This window comes from Notolepis coatsorum, assembly GCF_963971535.1.
Source record: "Notolepis coatsorum genome assembly, chromosome: 11".
NCBI lineage: Eukaryota > Metazoa > Chordata > Actinopteri > Aulopiformes > Paralepididae > Notolepis > Notolepis coatsorum.
In genome coordinates, this window is record NC_140175.1 from 92,123,937 (window position 1) to 92,140,762 (window position 16,826).

Consider the following 16,826-nt stretch of genomic DNA (forward strand, 5'->3'; position numbering starts at 1 on the left):
TCATCACCATTATCATCATCATCATCAGCTTCACCATTATCATCATCACCATCATCCTCATCACCGGAAACCAAACAAGCTGCATCACCACCACACTGGCAGTCTTCAGGAGACCCCCTTTTTCTCTCCTTCCTCTTCCTCTTCCTCCTCTCCTTCCATGTTATGCTCCCATGGATTGTTTCCGCGTCTTTCCCTCCGGCCAATCGGATCACAGCCTCGGATTCTCCTAGAGGCAGCCGGGGCTTCGGTGACGGCGGCATCTCAACACAACAGCCACTGTGAGCTCAGAAGGGAACACTGCCGTCAGGTGGCCTGTCATTGCTGCGAGGCGTTCGCTGCCTGTACCGCCATCTCTGCTGCCGCCGCTGCTATGTTACAGGAGAGGGTAATCAGCACGGCTCGGCCACGCTTGTGAGAGAGGCGGGCTGTGTGTGGGTCGGTGGAGAGGAGGAGAGAGCCAGAGAGCCAGGGAGAGAGAGAGAAGGGGGTATGCTTCACCGTACCAAATACAACCGATTCAGGAATGAGTCCGTGACGTCCGTCGATGATCTCCTCCACGGTCTGTCCATGAACCCCAAGGTCTCGGCCGCCGAGACGCCGTACACTCCCCCGGCCGAGGTCCACGCCTCCCCCTCCACCGCCTCCGGCCACGGCTCCGACCACCCGGAAGATGGGGGCACCACCCTCTGCACCCTCATCAACAAGGTGTCCGGCCTGAAATTCAGCAACTCGGGCAGCTTGCTGGGCATCAAAGGGCTGCCCTCGGCCGTCAAGGACCTGGCCTTGGTGTCTAAGCTGCAGGGGGGTGGGGGCTCGGCCGGCTCCGGTGGCCCCGGTCTGTCAGCGGCAGCGACCACAGCCTCCAGCGGGGGCAGCTCTCTGTGCAACTCAGCCCCCACTTGCTGCCAGCAGGACGCGGCCGGCGGCATGAACAAAAAGAGCCGGCTGGAGGAGCTCCAGTCGGGCGGAGGAGAGGACTGGAACCCGGGCAGAGGAGGAGGCGGACTGGTGAACAAACCCTCCAGAGGATGGCTACACTCCAGCGAGAAGATCTCTGGACCGGGAGTGACGTACATCGTAAAGGTTGGCCGGTCTCTCTCTTTCTCTCTTTCTCTCTTTTGTCTCACTATCTTGCTCTCTCTTTCTCTCTCTCTCTCTCTCTCTCTCTCTCTCTCTCTCTCTCTCTCTCTCTCTCTCTCTCTCTCTCTCTCTCTCTCTCTCTCTCTCTCTCTCTCTCTCTCTCTCTCTCTCTGTTTCCCCCCTTTTTGAATTTCCCATCATCCTCTCCCCGAGTCTTTCTCTGTCTCAGTCCATCGCTCCATTCTCTATTTTCCCTCAATGACTGAGCTGAGCCAGCTGTAGGTGTGTGTGTGTGTGTGTGTGTATGTATGTATGTATGTATGTGTGTGTGTGTGGGGGGGGTGGTAGCTCAGATAGCACATCACACTGTGTCCTTGTGTGGGTGTAGGCACTGTAGGTAGGCTATACAGCAGAAGAGCCGGGACACATACATTGAATAATTCAGGAAACAGAAGGTCATTGAAAAAAAAAAATGGGAAAAAAACATAGAGGAAGGAAAAAAGCCTTTGATGCCCAAAGCACAGCAATCTAGCAATGGAGGTCGTTTTCAGCACGATGTAAACATAATTTTTTTTATAGTATTTCCACCTTTAAATTTGTTTTGTACGAGACCATAATGTCTTTATTGGCAATACCTTATTATTTCTGTACATTGTGTATTTTCACAAGTTGGACGGCTATACCCTGCCTTCTGATACTGAAACAGTGGAACGTGATACACAGACACGTTCACACCCGTCGCTGTTATGACACACGGTCGTAGTACTAATTCCGGCGTGTTCGTTGTAGGCTACATCACTTAAACCCTTTCACCGCCGCACTACCAAAACGGTTAACCCTTTCACCACGACGACACACAGAAGGTTAACCCTTTCACTGCCACACGACAGTCGGCCGTCGGTTGTGTGATAGTAAAGGGTTAACCTTCTGTCGTGTGGCAGTGAACGGGTTAAAGGGACACGGTCTGCCGGTGGTTTAGCCGTGAATGTCATCACTCCGACAATGAGTCACTCTCCAACGGTACAGACCATGGTGTGCGCCCTGAGCTCTGAAGGTGTGGTTTCTGAATGAACAGATTCAAGAATGGAACGAACCACTTCGACTGAAACAGGAGTGAAGGTGAACTGAAGGCATAATGTTGTTTTTCTTTTCTCTTCTCTTTTTTTTCTCACCGTAAATTGGACAGTACTTCTTTTAGAGAATTCCAGTCCGTGGTTAGATTAGATTAGATTAAAATGTGTTGTCATTATACAGCACAAGTACAGTACAACGAAAAGAGGTTTGGCATCCAACCAGACGTGCAAATGTAACAGTAAAGTGCAATAGTAATATACAATGTACAGGTGATCAAACTGGTATAAATGTGTACTACTGAGTAATAATGCTAATCAGATGCATGTAGGGTTGTAGTATTAATATGTACAGTGATACAGGTATGAAGACAATATGGTAGTAAGTCATACTGGCTACCAGTGTAACTATAGTAAGAGTAGGTAAGGGATACAGTATGTACAGAATAATATAGATATAGTATCTACAGATATGTTAAAATGGATTATTTGCAGGTGTGCATATATATATACAGTAAGAATAAATATATATATATATATATATATATATATATATATATATATATATATATATATATATATATATATATATATATATATATATATATATATATATATATATATATATATATATATATATATGGTATATAGCATTATTGTACATGCTATCATACAGATTTATATGGGTTAAAGGCAGGTGTATAAATTGGTATATAGGAGGATTATATGCATGTATATTCATACAGATTATGGATATATATATAGTATGCAGTAAATATACATATATAAATGTATATACAGTATATACAGCACTGTTGTACATGCTGTCATATAGAGTTATATGGGTAAACTATAGTATGAGGCAGGTAGTTATGATGATTATGATCACAGTGTAGGGAAGTTGTAGACAGTGAAAGTAGTAGGTAGGTATAAATAAATTGTATATATTATGCACTTATTTTACAGTATCTAATCTATTGTGTTGATATTTGGGGGAATACCTATAAAAGCACTTTACAAAAGATATGCACATTGCAAAAAAAAAGCAATAAGGTTTATAAATCATGTTGGGTATCATGAGCATACTAATCAATTGTTTTTAAAGTCACAGACTTTAAAATGTATGGATTTAACTGCTCAAATCATGTTTAAAGACTGATTGGCGCAGTGGGCAAGGCGCTTGCCTCTAACGCAGGAGACGCTGGGTTCGAGCTCAGCTCTCAGCGTTGCTACCGGCTGGCCGGTCGTTCATACTAACACAATTGGCAAGTGTTAGAGGGTGGGAAAGCCGGTGGGTGGGGATTTGACGTTGTGGACAGCGACTCCTACAGGTCGGTTTGGTGATGCCGGTGCGACGGAAGCAGGAAGTATCGGGGGCAGTGTGAGCCTCCCACGCATTACTCCTCGCCACTGAGAGTTCGAGCTGCTGCGGTGAAAAGATGCAACAGGCTGCCTCCTCGTGTACCGGAGGGGACACGTGATGCAAGGCTTTTGTCCTCACTACAACCGACCTGTGGGAGGCATAGTCTAGCAACGTTCAAGACAGGGGAGGGAAGAATTGGATAATACGAAATTGGGATGGGAGAAAAATAGAAAATGGGAGAAAAAGTGGATAAAAAAAAAAGACAGAAGCAATTCATTGCCAGGTAATATACACACAATTTTCATGCACAGAGAGGGAAGTTGTGATTTAAGGGGAAAACTTAACTTAAAATATGCTACTGTCCGCACCACTCATTAAAAACATGCGCATTTCATTTTGTGGGGCAGCTTTATGGAATGGACTACAAGTGGAAACGAAACAGAGCAATAACACAGTTAAAATATAGATACAAGAAAGCACTGATGGACAAATACAGAACTGAAGAACTATAGATAGTTGCTCTCAGGGAATGTTTTGATTTTTTAAGCAAAAAATAATGGTTGTCTTTTTTTTACCTTATTTTATTCATTATTCTTTCTCTCTCTTAGGAGTAAGATAGTTTTATTTTAAATGTTATGATATTGTAAGAAAGAGGCAGGACTGGATAAGCTGTGCTTCCTTCTGCCCCTTCTCCAACTCATCCCTGTTTATTTTTCTATGGATGAAGAAGGACTCATTTGTTGATGTTTACATTTAGTCTTTACCGGTGATTTGTATGTTTGTTGTGTTCGAGATGAATAAAGATCAAATCAAAATAATGCTTATGCACACTAAAGAAAAACGCACACAATATGATCTCATCATCCAGCATGGCGTTCCCACCTCCTCATCCTAGCCCACAGAATCTGTGTCCAGGATGGCGTTCCATTAACAGCATTTGGGGGCTGGAGAGTCTGTTGGGTTTTGGACACATCCAGTCAATACGGTGGGTCCATGCTGTGAGAGTGGAAATGCCCCCCCCCCCCCCCCCCCCCCCCCATGCAGCCCCCACCCCCTCAGTTTCCCTGTGGCTTGGCTGGCTACTGACTGTATGTATCGAGTTCAATGTGCAATTCTGCCTCGCAGCACTTTTAATTAGTGTCATGTGTTCGTCCCATACGCGTCACGCACCATTACACTGAAGGGATGCTGATTGACCGCGACACCATTTGCACTCCCTTCAGTCTACCGTAGCTATGTATTGCAGTGCTTTTGGCTACGTTCACTAGGGTTGGGTACCGTTCACATTTGAACCGATACCGGTACCCAACGGTACTTTAGTCTCTAAAAATGTAATCTACCTACCTCAGTTGTAAAAAATGTGTCCAAACTTCTAATTATTTATTATATCATTATTATTTATTTAGAACAATTTGTTAATATATATAATATATAATATTGCAGCGAGCGTTGTCTGCATCTAGCTTTGTAAAGTGTAACCACACTTGCGACCGTTTTCGGCCCCGACTGCTTTGTTGTTGTTGAATCAAGTCAAATCCTAGGTAAGCGTGTATTGTGCGCGTGCACGTTGACGTGAACATGCGGCACACTTCATAGGTTTCGTTTCAGTGTAAACTAAACGTTGACATCATCGGACTTAAATAAAAAAAATGTATATATATCTTTTTTTTGCATTACCAGAATGTGGCACCGGTGGATCTCACGTGAATCGGTACTCGGTAGTACCGACGTGATTCAGTCGATTCCCTTAAAAGTACCGGATTTGGTACCCATGCGTAACGTTCAGACTGCAGACGAAAGTGGCCCGAATCTGATTTATTTGCTCATATGTGTAACTTAGATCGGATTACTATTCACAACAGTGTGAACAGCACAAATCACATGGAATCTGATCTTTTCAATTCTGATTTTGGCCACTTTCGTATGTGGTCCTGAATCGGATACAGGTCAGATATTTTTGCCGTATAATGCGGGTCAGTTCAGGAGCGTGACCAATTCCGTGACCACATTTTTTTATTTTTTATTATGTGAACAGCCAAACAAAAATAAATCTGATCTGAGCTATTTATGTGTGAACGTAGATCATTTTAAATCCATTTTGCCTCCACAAACATACCGTTCATATTTGACTATGGCCTTCATAGGTGGCTTAGTAGGCTCTTCTAGTTTTAGTATACAATATGGATGTATAATGTATCCCTTGCTGCGTTTGTCCTTTCAGTGTGGCGTATTTAAAATATTCAGCTGAGCCAGGCGTGATTCAGGAACACAACACCGACTTTACTTGTGTAAAACTCAAGTCATTCATTCTCGTTAACAAGTTGCTCACTGTTGTTCGGTAACCATGGCAACATTCCTTCCTCTCACTCCCACTCTGAGTGTTTTTTTTTTTAATAGAATAGAAATACTTTATTCATCCCAAGGGAAATTTGGCACTACAAATCGCTCACAGTAAACAGTAAACATTTGGGTAGACAAAAACAAAGTCACAAATGAGAATAAAGTATAAAATACGGTCCGGGATATACATTCCCTATGTTACATTCTAATATAAAATATACAGTAAAAATATACAGAAATATACAGTAAGTGTAAAATTGTAAAAGATAGTACTGTCACCCTGTGCTCAGTGATGCAGTGAGGCACAGTGATGCATTATAAAGTCTGATGGCTGTCGGAATGAAGGACTTTCTGTGCCGTTCAGTGCTGCATCTTGGGAGTAAATACATTATATATATATAATGATATTCTGTGTTTGACTTGTTTAAGATCGTTTTTTTTTTTTTTACCACATGCTATTGATTTAGCCTATTTAGATGTATCAATGAGTCAACACATCCTCTTGACCTAACACATCCTGTATAGATTTTAGACCTGGGTGTCTGTGAACATTATTTGATCTTCCTAAATGAGATATACTGCTTGGGAAATGTGACATTCCATTCATTGCTTGCATATAAATAGTAATACTTTTGAGGAAGCAATCTTACAAAATGCAAACATTACAGATTATTGCCAGCATAACAATTCAGCTCATTTTCAACATTAGCTATTAAAGGTGATGTACAGTATGTTGTGGTATTTTATTTTGTTTAAAAAAAGTGTTAAATAGCTCTACATTCTCACTGGTATAGCGTGTTTGGTCAGTAACATGGGTCTCCCAGTCCCTCCAGTCTGCAGTAAACAGGAAATACATTTTCTGGTATCCCGTTCCCACTTCATCCAATCAGGAGAGAGAACCCTAGATGCTTTTCCACATTTGCTTACTGCACTGGCAGATTATTTGACTTGTTTAAAGCACATATTTGTTTAAAACTAGTTTTTATTTCTTATTTTTGTCAGACCATTTTTGCAGTGTGGAGTTCTCTCTCCTGATTGGATGAAGTGGGAACGGGATACCAGGAAATGTATTTTCTGTACTGCAGAGCGGAGGGACTGGGAGACCCATGTTACTGAGCAGACACTATATCAGCCTTACAAGTAAACTAGTGACCACTGCTCTCCCTGTTGTCTGCTGTCAACACCACCATTCCTCCCAGGTGTCAGGCTCCTTATTCACTTCCATTCATTTGGGGGACCATGTTTAAATATAGAGTAATTTTGAGGAGGGGGGGGGGGGGCTCCCAAAAGGCCCATAACTTCTAAACAGATTCTACAAGGCCACACTTTGTGGAAAGCTTGATAATGGGGCAAGGACACACACACCCACACAAACACACACATATTTTTATATTCAGATCAAATTTGATTGCCTATATTTATGTCTACTATTACCCTGCCCATACCTGTACCTCCCCTCCCCCATGCTGCTATATGATTTCTGAATTTCCCCAAGGGGATTAATAAAGGAATATCTTATCTTATCTTACACACAACACAACACAACACAACACAACACAACACAACACCACACCACACCACACCACACCACACCACACCACACCACACCACACCACACCACACTACACACACACACACACACACACACACACACACACACACACACACACACACACACACACACACACACACACACACACACACACACACACACACACACACACACACACACACACACACACACACACACACACACACACACGCACACACACACACACACACACACATCCACACAGGTCTAACTTGATGCATTATATGAGGATACTTAATTGTAGGTTTTTCTTGGATACCCTAGTCAAGGATACTCATATTGTATTGGTTAGTTTACCGCTCACAGTTTGAGCTGTGGACCAGCTTTAGGCATCGCTTGACTATAAGATAAGATAAGATCATTCTTTGTCTGTTAATACAGAAATTAGTTTTATGTTACAAAAAAGAAAAACATAGCATAGACAGGCATACAGACAAGACATCATGTAATTAACCTCTTCCTACGTTATTCATTTGATGTGGCACAGTCCCATAAGTCCAAGGTTATTTTGTATTGCACAGCCCTTTTATATTCCATTCCACTATCCCATGTAGGTTGCAACTAGGGATGTCCTGATCCGATCACGTGATCGGGATCGGGGGCCAATCACGTGATTTTCAGAAGATCGGGATAAAAAAAATTATAATCTGGATATTTTTTTCTTTTTAACTTTTTTTTTTATTCAACAAACATGACCATGTTCACGTCTTAAACTCATACTGAGGCCTTAGCTTTTAGTTTTAAATTGCATATCATCATTCATTTATTTATTGTCACACAGAGCAGAAGAATTAAAACAAACACATTTCCTTTGATTTAACTATACATCAAATGATTTATGTCAAGGATGAGGGACATCCACTAGTTGCAGAACTTGCAGTCACCTGATTTTTACAGACGATGGCGCCAGTGCTCTCATGAAGCAGCAGGTTAGAGGCGGAGTTTTTAGATTACTCCGGTTGCAATGCCTCGCTTGAATGAAGTTAACTTTTCACCTGGATAACGTCAACATTCAGGGTGAATGTAATGTGAGAAATTGGGATGGGGACATTTTGTATTACATTTTTTTATTTATTAAAAAATATATATATATATCGGATCGGGAAAGATCGGTATCGGTAGATACTCAAAATCACATGATCGGGATCGGATCGGGAGCAAAAAAATGTGATCGGGACATCCCTAGTTGCAACCACATTTCTATCCTACTTGTTAAGTACTAGGCTTGCTGAATGTGGCAGATTTTTTTAAATTTTTTTTTCATCTTTTCAGTTTTCACTTGGCGGATCTGAAGTGCCTATGTGAGGGTAGCGGCTCGTATTCTGTGTGCAATACATGTGAGGGATATTCTATGATTCTATGGGCCATTCTGAATATATATTGATGAGAAGTGTATAGCATAGACCTGTGGTTCTCAATGTGGGGTCCAGGGGGGTCGCCAGAAAATGAGAAGTAGTTACATTTCCACATTATTTCATTCACGAGAAGTTCGCCCAATGAGAGAGAAACTGGTCATAGGTTTTACTTGGTATCTGCTCAACTACAGTACAGGATTATGCACTTAACCTTTTCACTACCACACTACAGAAGGTTAACCCTTTCACTACCACACTACAGACGGTTAACCGTCTGTAGTGTGGTAGTGTTAACCTTCTGTAGTGTGGTAGTGAAAGGGTTAACCATTTGGTAGTGTGGTAGTGAAAGGGTTAATCACATGAAACAACTAAAATATGATCAAATGGGGGTCCACGGCCCCCCCCCCCCCCCCACACACACACAAACACACACACACTATAATCTATATACTCTGTATGATAGCATGTACAACAGTGCTGTACATACCGCATATATACATTATATATTTATATTTACCGCATATATACACATATCCATATCTGTCTGCAGTTACCCTATACACCTGCATATAGCCCATATAACTCTGTATGATAGCATGTACGATAATGCTGTATATACTATATATATATACATATTCTTACCGTATATATATATCTATCCACCTGTCTGTACATACCTGCACATAATCCTTTTACATATCTATCTGTAGATACTATATCTATATCTGTACATATCCCTTACCCACTCTTAAGCTGCCATGACCATACTGTCTTTTAGGGCTGTCCCGACTAAGGATTTGTATAGTCGACTTTGATTGGCCGAAATGTGCAGATAGTCGACTGGTAGTCGACTATAAAAAAAAGATTTAATTTATTATTGTTTTTTTTTATCATTCCATTTGGTCTGTGGCGGGTGCTTAGTTAATGTCTGAAGGAGTCGACTGAAGGCTTCTTGTCCTCTGTGAAAGCATGCAATTGGTCCACTGATGGATACATCTTGATATTTGTCTAGTCTAGTGTGTTCATTAGATGGGTGAAATCCTCTTTCAGTGCCTCTGTGCCCGTTTCTTAGGCAGTTAGCCTCTCTGGTATGCGCGCCATTAGCGTTAGCCACGCTTCTAGGCCTCTTTGCTTTTGGAAAGAATAAATGTGCATTCGACTAAGAGGTTGGCAGTCGACTATGGCTCCTTTCGATCGATTAGTCGACTAATCAGGGTCAGCACTACTGTCTTTATACCCGTACATATTGGTATTACTCTGTACATACATCTGATTAGCACTACACCCAGTAGTACTAATTTATATATTGTAGACTGGCCCAGTTTAATCACCTGTACATTGTATATTACTATTGCACTTTACTGTTACATTTGCACTCTGGTTGGATGCCAAACTTATTTTCGTTGTACTGTACTTGTGCTGTATAATGACAATACATTTGAATCTAATCTAATATTAAAGGTTGAGACCCGCTGGCCTAGAACCCCTGGTGTAGACTGAGCATATGTTTAACGAGGTCATACCAGTAGATTGTGTCTGACTCCTGAGTGTCTTGTTTATTAACGGCCACCTTTAGGAGTCTGGTTGTGGTTATGATAGGACCTTGTCAGCACAAGATGTTCCCAGTCAGTGTGATATTAGTCAGCGGAGGAGGTGCTGTAAGGTGGGTGGTAGTCTGTGTAGGTGACTGGATGGGATCGGACATCTACATTCATCAGATTCAATCATGTGTTGGCCAAAAAGCTATTGGCATTGATGTCATTTTAACCCTTTCACAACCACACTACCTTATAATGTCGACCCCCACACTGCAACCTGTTGTAACGTGTAATGTGATGATACTAATAAAAAGAAAGAAAAAAGGGGAAATCTACCCTAAAGTACAGCTCAATGAAGTGAGATAAGACACTAGCAATGATGTCATCAAGAGACAAATCCTGGAGCTGCTGCTACTAGACAGGTACAGCCAGGTCACTATGACAGTACCCATGGTGATTTTACTGGTATATGGGTAGAGATTCACTACAGACTGTTACCGTCTGTAGTGTGGTAGTGAAAGGGTTTACCTTCTGTAGTGTGGTTGTGAAATGGTTAACCCTTTGTCGTGTCGCAGTGAAAGGGTTAACCATTTGGTAGTGTGGTAGTGAAATGGTTAAAGTAATTTCCAGGCAGAGAGGGACATCTTTTCTTGTCTATTTATTTAGACGTTCATCTCTAAAACGTACGTCATTGTTAATGTAAGATCATTTATTGCATTTTACAAGGGGATGTGTCAAATTCTTGTGGTTGATTATTCTGTAGTAGCAACAACTGAATAATTGATTAGGCTTTTTTTCTTTCTTCTCTAGACTTTTACCAGGGGTCAGAACTTTGCTCCTAGTTAGTTTTAACCCTAAATTAGTCTGAGATGTTAGCCACCCTCCCCCATGGGAAAATGTGAGTTAAGACTGCTGTTGCCATGGTAACAGCTAAGCAGCCCAACTAGAAATGTTTCTATTCCTCATGCAGCTAGCCGACTGTCTTAAGCAAGCCCGCCAGCTCATTTCCATGTCTAAATCTATATTTCAACTCAGTGCTTTGAGTGAAAAGACAAGTAGATATCTTGGACTAAATCTTCTATGCTCGAAAATTCATTAAAATGGCAGTAACATTCTCAGTACTTGTATTAGTTCATTCTTTCAAACTGCTATCACTATAGCAGTGTCAATTGTCTTATCTTACCCACAATTCAGAGTATATTTGACCAAGACTTAAATTTGTGATGTCATAAAGTAACCGTTTTTGGAGTTAGTCCATTGACAATGATTTAGTGGCATGACCTGGTGGGTTAATGGAATTATTGTTCGAACTATTACATCCAAATGTTTTATTTTAATGTAGGACTTACAGCGCCGATTCAGAATCTCTACCCATATACCAGTAAAATCACCATGGGTACTGTCATAGTGACCTGGCTGTAACTGTCTAGTAGCATCTCCAGGATTTGTCTCTTGATGACATCATTGCTAGTGTCTTATCTCACTGCATTGAGCTGTACTTTAGGGTAGATTTCCCCTTTTTTGTATCTCTTTTTATTAGTATCATCACATTACACATTACAACAGGTTGCAGTGTGGGGGTCGACATTGTCACAAACAGGTGGTTTGAAACAAATAGGGAGTCCACACGTGATACCACACGTGATACCAAGTTTAACAAAAGAATAATTTATTTAATCCTATCTAAACAACAAAAAGCATAATGACATAAACAATTTAATTGTTTGTATGAGAATCAGTAGTGAGTGCAGTGTGTGGATGAGTGAGTAAGTATGCTGTGGTGTGTGTGGTGTAAGTATTAGTGCTATAATATGTCAAAGGTTTCAGCTTGGGTGTTGGTACAACCTGTTGAAGTTAGATGTTATGTATGATTGCATGTAACTGTCTAACTGTTTCCACAAGAGGGCGCTATAGGCGTAGCTATTGTAGGTGACGCCAGGTGAGAAGTATAAAAGGAGATGTTACCTCCCCCTTCACTCTCTTCCTCTGTCGCTCTCACAAGAGAAGGACTCATGTGTACTGTTGGGTGCAATGTGAAATAAACCACGCCAAAGGCTAAAGAGAAACCTTGTCGTCATGAACACATTATTGTCGCTCCATAGCTGACTCTGTCAACACAACCTGTGCCTAGAAGTGGAGAAAGCAGACAAAGAGGGGATTAGACAGAGAAACATATATTCAGGTGCAGGCAGCTCTCTGCCCTGCACAGGTGAGTCTTATGAAGTTAACGAGCCACCCACTCCACCATGCTTCCTGGTGAGTCAGAAGACTCCCCATTAGCAGGTAGAGTGGGTGTCGTCACACCCTCCCCCTAAAGAAAAGGGTTCTTCCCTATTAACAAATTAAATTTTTATTTACAAGTGGCTAACCAAACTAAATCAATACATAAACTCAAGTAACAATAATATGTTGTCCCCTACATTCAAATAAAAATAAACATTGTTTTAAAGCTTCACCCATTCCCCTGACCATCATGCCTCCGCGTTCAGCAACATAGAGCCCTAGGAAGCAATTTAAGAGAGCAGGAGACAGTAGGGATTGGGGAACAGACGAGAGGGGCAAAACAAAGTATCACATTGGGACCAACTTAGGGTATGCGGGACAATGCGTCCGCAATTACATTTTGAGACCCTTTAATGTGACGGATGTCCAAAGAATAGGGCTGTAAAAACAAAGCCCACCTCATCAACCCCTGGTTGGGATTTTGGAGGGACTTTAAAAAGGTCAAAGGATTATGATCCGTGGAGTCAACCCTGACCCCAGATACACGTCAAAATGTTGGAGTGCCCAAATCAGTGATAACGCGTCCTTCTCGATAACTGAGTAGTTAAGTTGGTAGGTGTTAAATTTCCTCGAGAAGAAGGCCACCGATTTATCCACCCCATGCACATCCTCCTGCAGGAGGACTGCCCCCACGTTGGAAGCATCCACCTGTAATGAAAAGGAGTCATTTAAACGTGGAGCAGTTAACACAGGTTCAGAACACAATAGGGCCTTCACATTTTCAAATGCCACTTGGCATCTGTCTGACCAGACATACTTGTAGTCTTTCCTCAACAAGTTTGTCAACGGCTCTACTACGGACAAGAAGTTGCGACAGAAGCTCCAATAATAACCCACTAAACCCAGAAAACGCATCAAATCTTTTTTTGTCGTTGGAGGGGGATAATTTACAATAGCCACAACTTTATCCTGAACCATGCTCACGCTGCCCTGACCGACCACCTTTCCTAAATAGGTGACAGTGGCTTTTGCAAATTCACATTTGGCCAAGTTAATGGTCAACCGTGCCCAGACCAACTTTTTGAATAGTGCCCGGATACGCTGAAGGTGTTCAGACCATGTATCGCTGTAAATCACCACATCATCCAGGTAGACAGCGCACCGATCTAGACCAGCCACAACTTTGTTCATAAGGCGCTGGAAAGTAGCAGGCGCGTTTCGAAGACCGAACGGCATAACTAAGTATTTGTACAACCCAGAGGGAGTGATAAAAGCGCAAATCTCCTGGCCATGCTTAGACAGCGGGACTTGCCAATAACCTAAAAGGTCAAACTTACTCACGTAAGTAGCCGATGCCACCTGATCTACACCATGCGGGGAAGAGGAAACACATCTGGTTTGGTAATATTATTCACTTTACGAAAGTCAGTACACGGTCTATAGGTTCCGTCGGGTTTACCGACCAACAGGCAAGGCGACGCCCAACTTGACGAACATGATTCGGCAATTTGATTGTCCAACATATACTGAACCTCATTGTCCAAATGCTTGCGTTTCTCGGGAGAGACACGATAGAAGCGCTGCTTTATTGGGGCTGCCTCGCCCACATCCACATCATGTTCAATTAGATGTGTGCGTGAGGGTACATCTGAAAATAAAACAGGATAACGGTTAATCAGAGTTATTAACTCAACACGCTTCGAGTCATCCAAATCTGCCAAAATCACATCCAACTTTCCCAATGACTCTGAATTGTTCAACCGCCCTTGCAACACCACGTCCGGGTTTACTCCTTCCTCAGGGCCGGCTACTGGAGAGGTGGACCTGTCCACTGTAGTGGTACAAAGAGAAACCTTCTCAGTCTCCCCATTACCCCCCCCCCCCCCCCTTTAGGATGGCCAGAGTAGTAGGGTTTTAAAAGGTTCACATGACATACCCTATTCGCTCTCCTGCCTTTGGCAATAACATAATTCAGGTCAGTCACCTGCCGCACAACAGTGTAAGGGCCCGTGAACTTTGCCTGAAAGGGAGAAGTTACCACTGGCTGTAAAAGCAAAACCTGATCGCCAGCCTTAAACTGCCTAAGCTCAGTGCGACGATCATAAAGGGATTTCATTTTTCCCTGAGACCTCCCCAACTTCTCCTTCGCACAATCAACAGACAAAAACAACCTGCGTCTGAAACCATTAACATAATCAACCAATTTCCGAGGGGGTTCTGTCATGTCCCAGCTGTCTTTCAACACAGCCATGGGACCACGGACCAAAAACCAGGTCATTAGGGCTAAACCCTGTGCTCTCCTCGACTACCTCTCTGGAGGCCAATAGGAGCCAGGGCAGTCCCTCTTCCCAGTCCCCCCCTAACTCTGTACAATAAGAGCGTTTGATGAAAACGCTCTAACGCTCCCTGAGACTGGGCATGATACGCTGACGCTTTGTTGTCCCTGATGTGCAGTTGCCGGAGAATTGCCACAAACATATGTGAGGTGAAATTGGAACCCTGATCGCTCTGAACGATTTTGGTTATCCCGAACACAGAAATGAACTGTGTCAGCGCTTTAACAACAGACTTCGTCGTTATTGATCTAAGCGGAAATGCTGCCGGGTATCTGGTCACCTGACACATCACCGTAAGCAAATACAGATGTCCCTGTTTGGAACGCGGAAATGGTCCAACACAGTCAATAATCAAATGTTCAAATGGCTGATCAACAGCAGGAATAGGAGAGAGCGGGCCGGTGTGATGGTCTGACTCGGCTTCCCAGTTAACTGACACGTTTGACACATTTTGATATATGCGGAAATATCACGTTTTAGACAGGGCCAAAAACAGTGTCTCAGTGCACGGTCATACGTTTTCCTCACTCCTTGATGCCCTGCCACATTGTTATGACAAGTCTGCAACACCAATGGATGAAACTTGCATGGTACCACAAACTGAAAAATGGGGTTACCCACGAAAGCATCCCCATGCGGCACCCACTTCCAAAACAATAAACCGCCATGAAGACAATATCCCTGCGCCGAGCTACCTATTTCTTCAAATGGCACGGCTTTTCTCAAACAGCTCTCGTAAAGCTGGATCATTTACCTGCTCTGTAACCAAATCAGCCTTTGACATGGACTGGAGTTGCTCAGGCAGAATCAAACCCACATGAACCGCTTCAACATATGTTGCCTGGGTAGCACCCGGTGCGTCACCCGCTGCGTCACCCGCTGCTGTCATGGCACGTGTAATGGCACAGGCTGGATACACAATGACAACATCAGATGAAGTGTCTAACAAAGTTGGACTAGGTGTCTTTTGGGTGACTACATTTGGGAGAGGCCCATCGGCCCACACTCGTACCCCGGCCAGATTGTTACCCAGAATGATGTCTACTCCATCCACAGGCAACTCAGCACGCACACCTATCTGCACATCACCATTCCCCAAACCTGAAAAAAATTGAAATGTTATGCACAGGAACACAGACATCCAAGGGGGCGGAGCCAGGCGTTCATGGAGTGAGACGTGTTTCACGAGAGCTCCCTTCTATCGTGCAAAATACACTTTTCTCCCCATTAGTCTTTATTTTATTTTTATTTGTTATTTGTCTGCTTGTTGAGTCGTCGAGTTTCAACTACTTTCGTCGACTTTTTTCAACTTTCTGCGATGTCGGTGGTGGAGACCAGATCCATGAGCACTCCAGCCGGCAAACTGCCACCGGGTCTACCCTCGCCGTCGCCCGGTATCAGTGAGATAAGCGAAGCTGTTCTCTCGGTCATGACCAAACTCCATGCAGACTTTGAGGTACGCTTCGCTGAAACACAAAGAAAAGTGCAGGCGGAATTTTTTGATACCCTTCATCGAGAGATGACAGAGGAAATTAGGTTGGCGGTCGACCCTTTGAGGGAGAAGATGGAGTCGCTACACGCTGCCTCCTCGGCTAATGCTAATGAACTAGCCACGCTAACGACAGAGGCCTCACTACAGGGCGAGAGGCTGGCGTGTCTGGAGAGCTCCCTGCTGGCTAGGCAGGCTGAAGTTGCCAAACTACAGTCGGTAATTGTGGAAATGCAGTCCCGGGAGAGACGCTACAACATCAGGATTGTTGGTGTACCGGAGGGCAGTGAGGGAGGTCGTCTCTCGGAGACCATGCCGGAATTGTTGCAGAAAATACTGGGGAAGGATGTCCTCCCCAGCCCTCCCGTATGCGAGTCGGCCTACAGAGCGGGCAAGACCAGTCCAGGAGTGAACAAAGAGCCGCGGCCCATCATTGTCAAG

The 16,826-nt window shown here is 43.2% G+C and overlaps 1 protein-coding gene across 1 annotated transcript in view; it reads left to right on the forward strand.

Annotated features, from left to right (window-relative positions):
- Nucleotides 1-489: 489 nt before the first annotated feature.
- shc3 (SHC (Src homology 2 domain containing) transforming protein 3) overlaps nucleotides 490-16,826 on the forward strand; it is a gene marked incomplete at both ends in the record, with an annotated part of 120,301 nt that continues 103,964 nt past the window's right edge. The window contains 1 exon segment of the mRNA XM_084324998.1: nucleotides 490-1,083. Coding sequence (XP_084181124.1) covers nucleotides 490-1,083 — 594 coding nt within the window.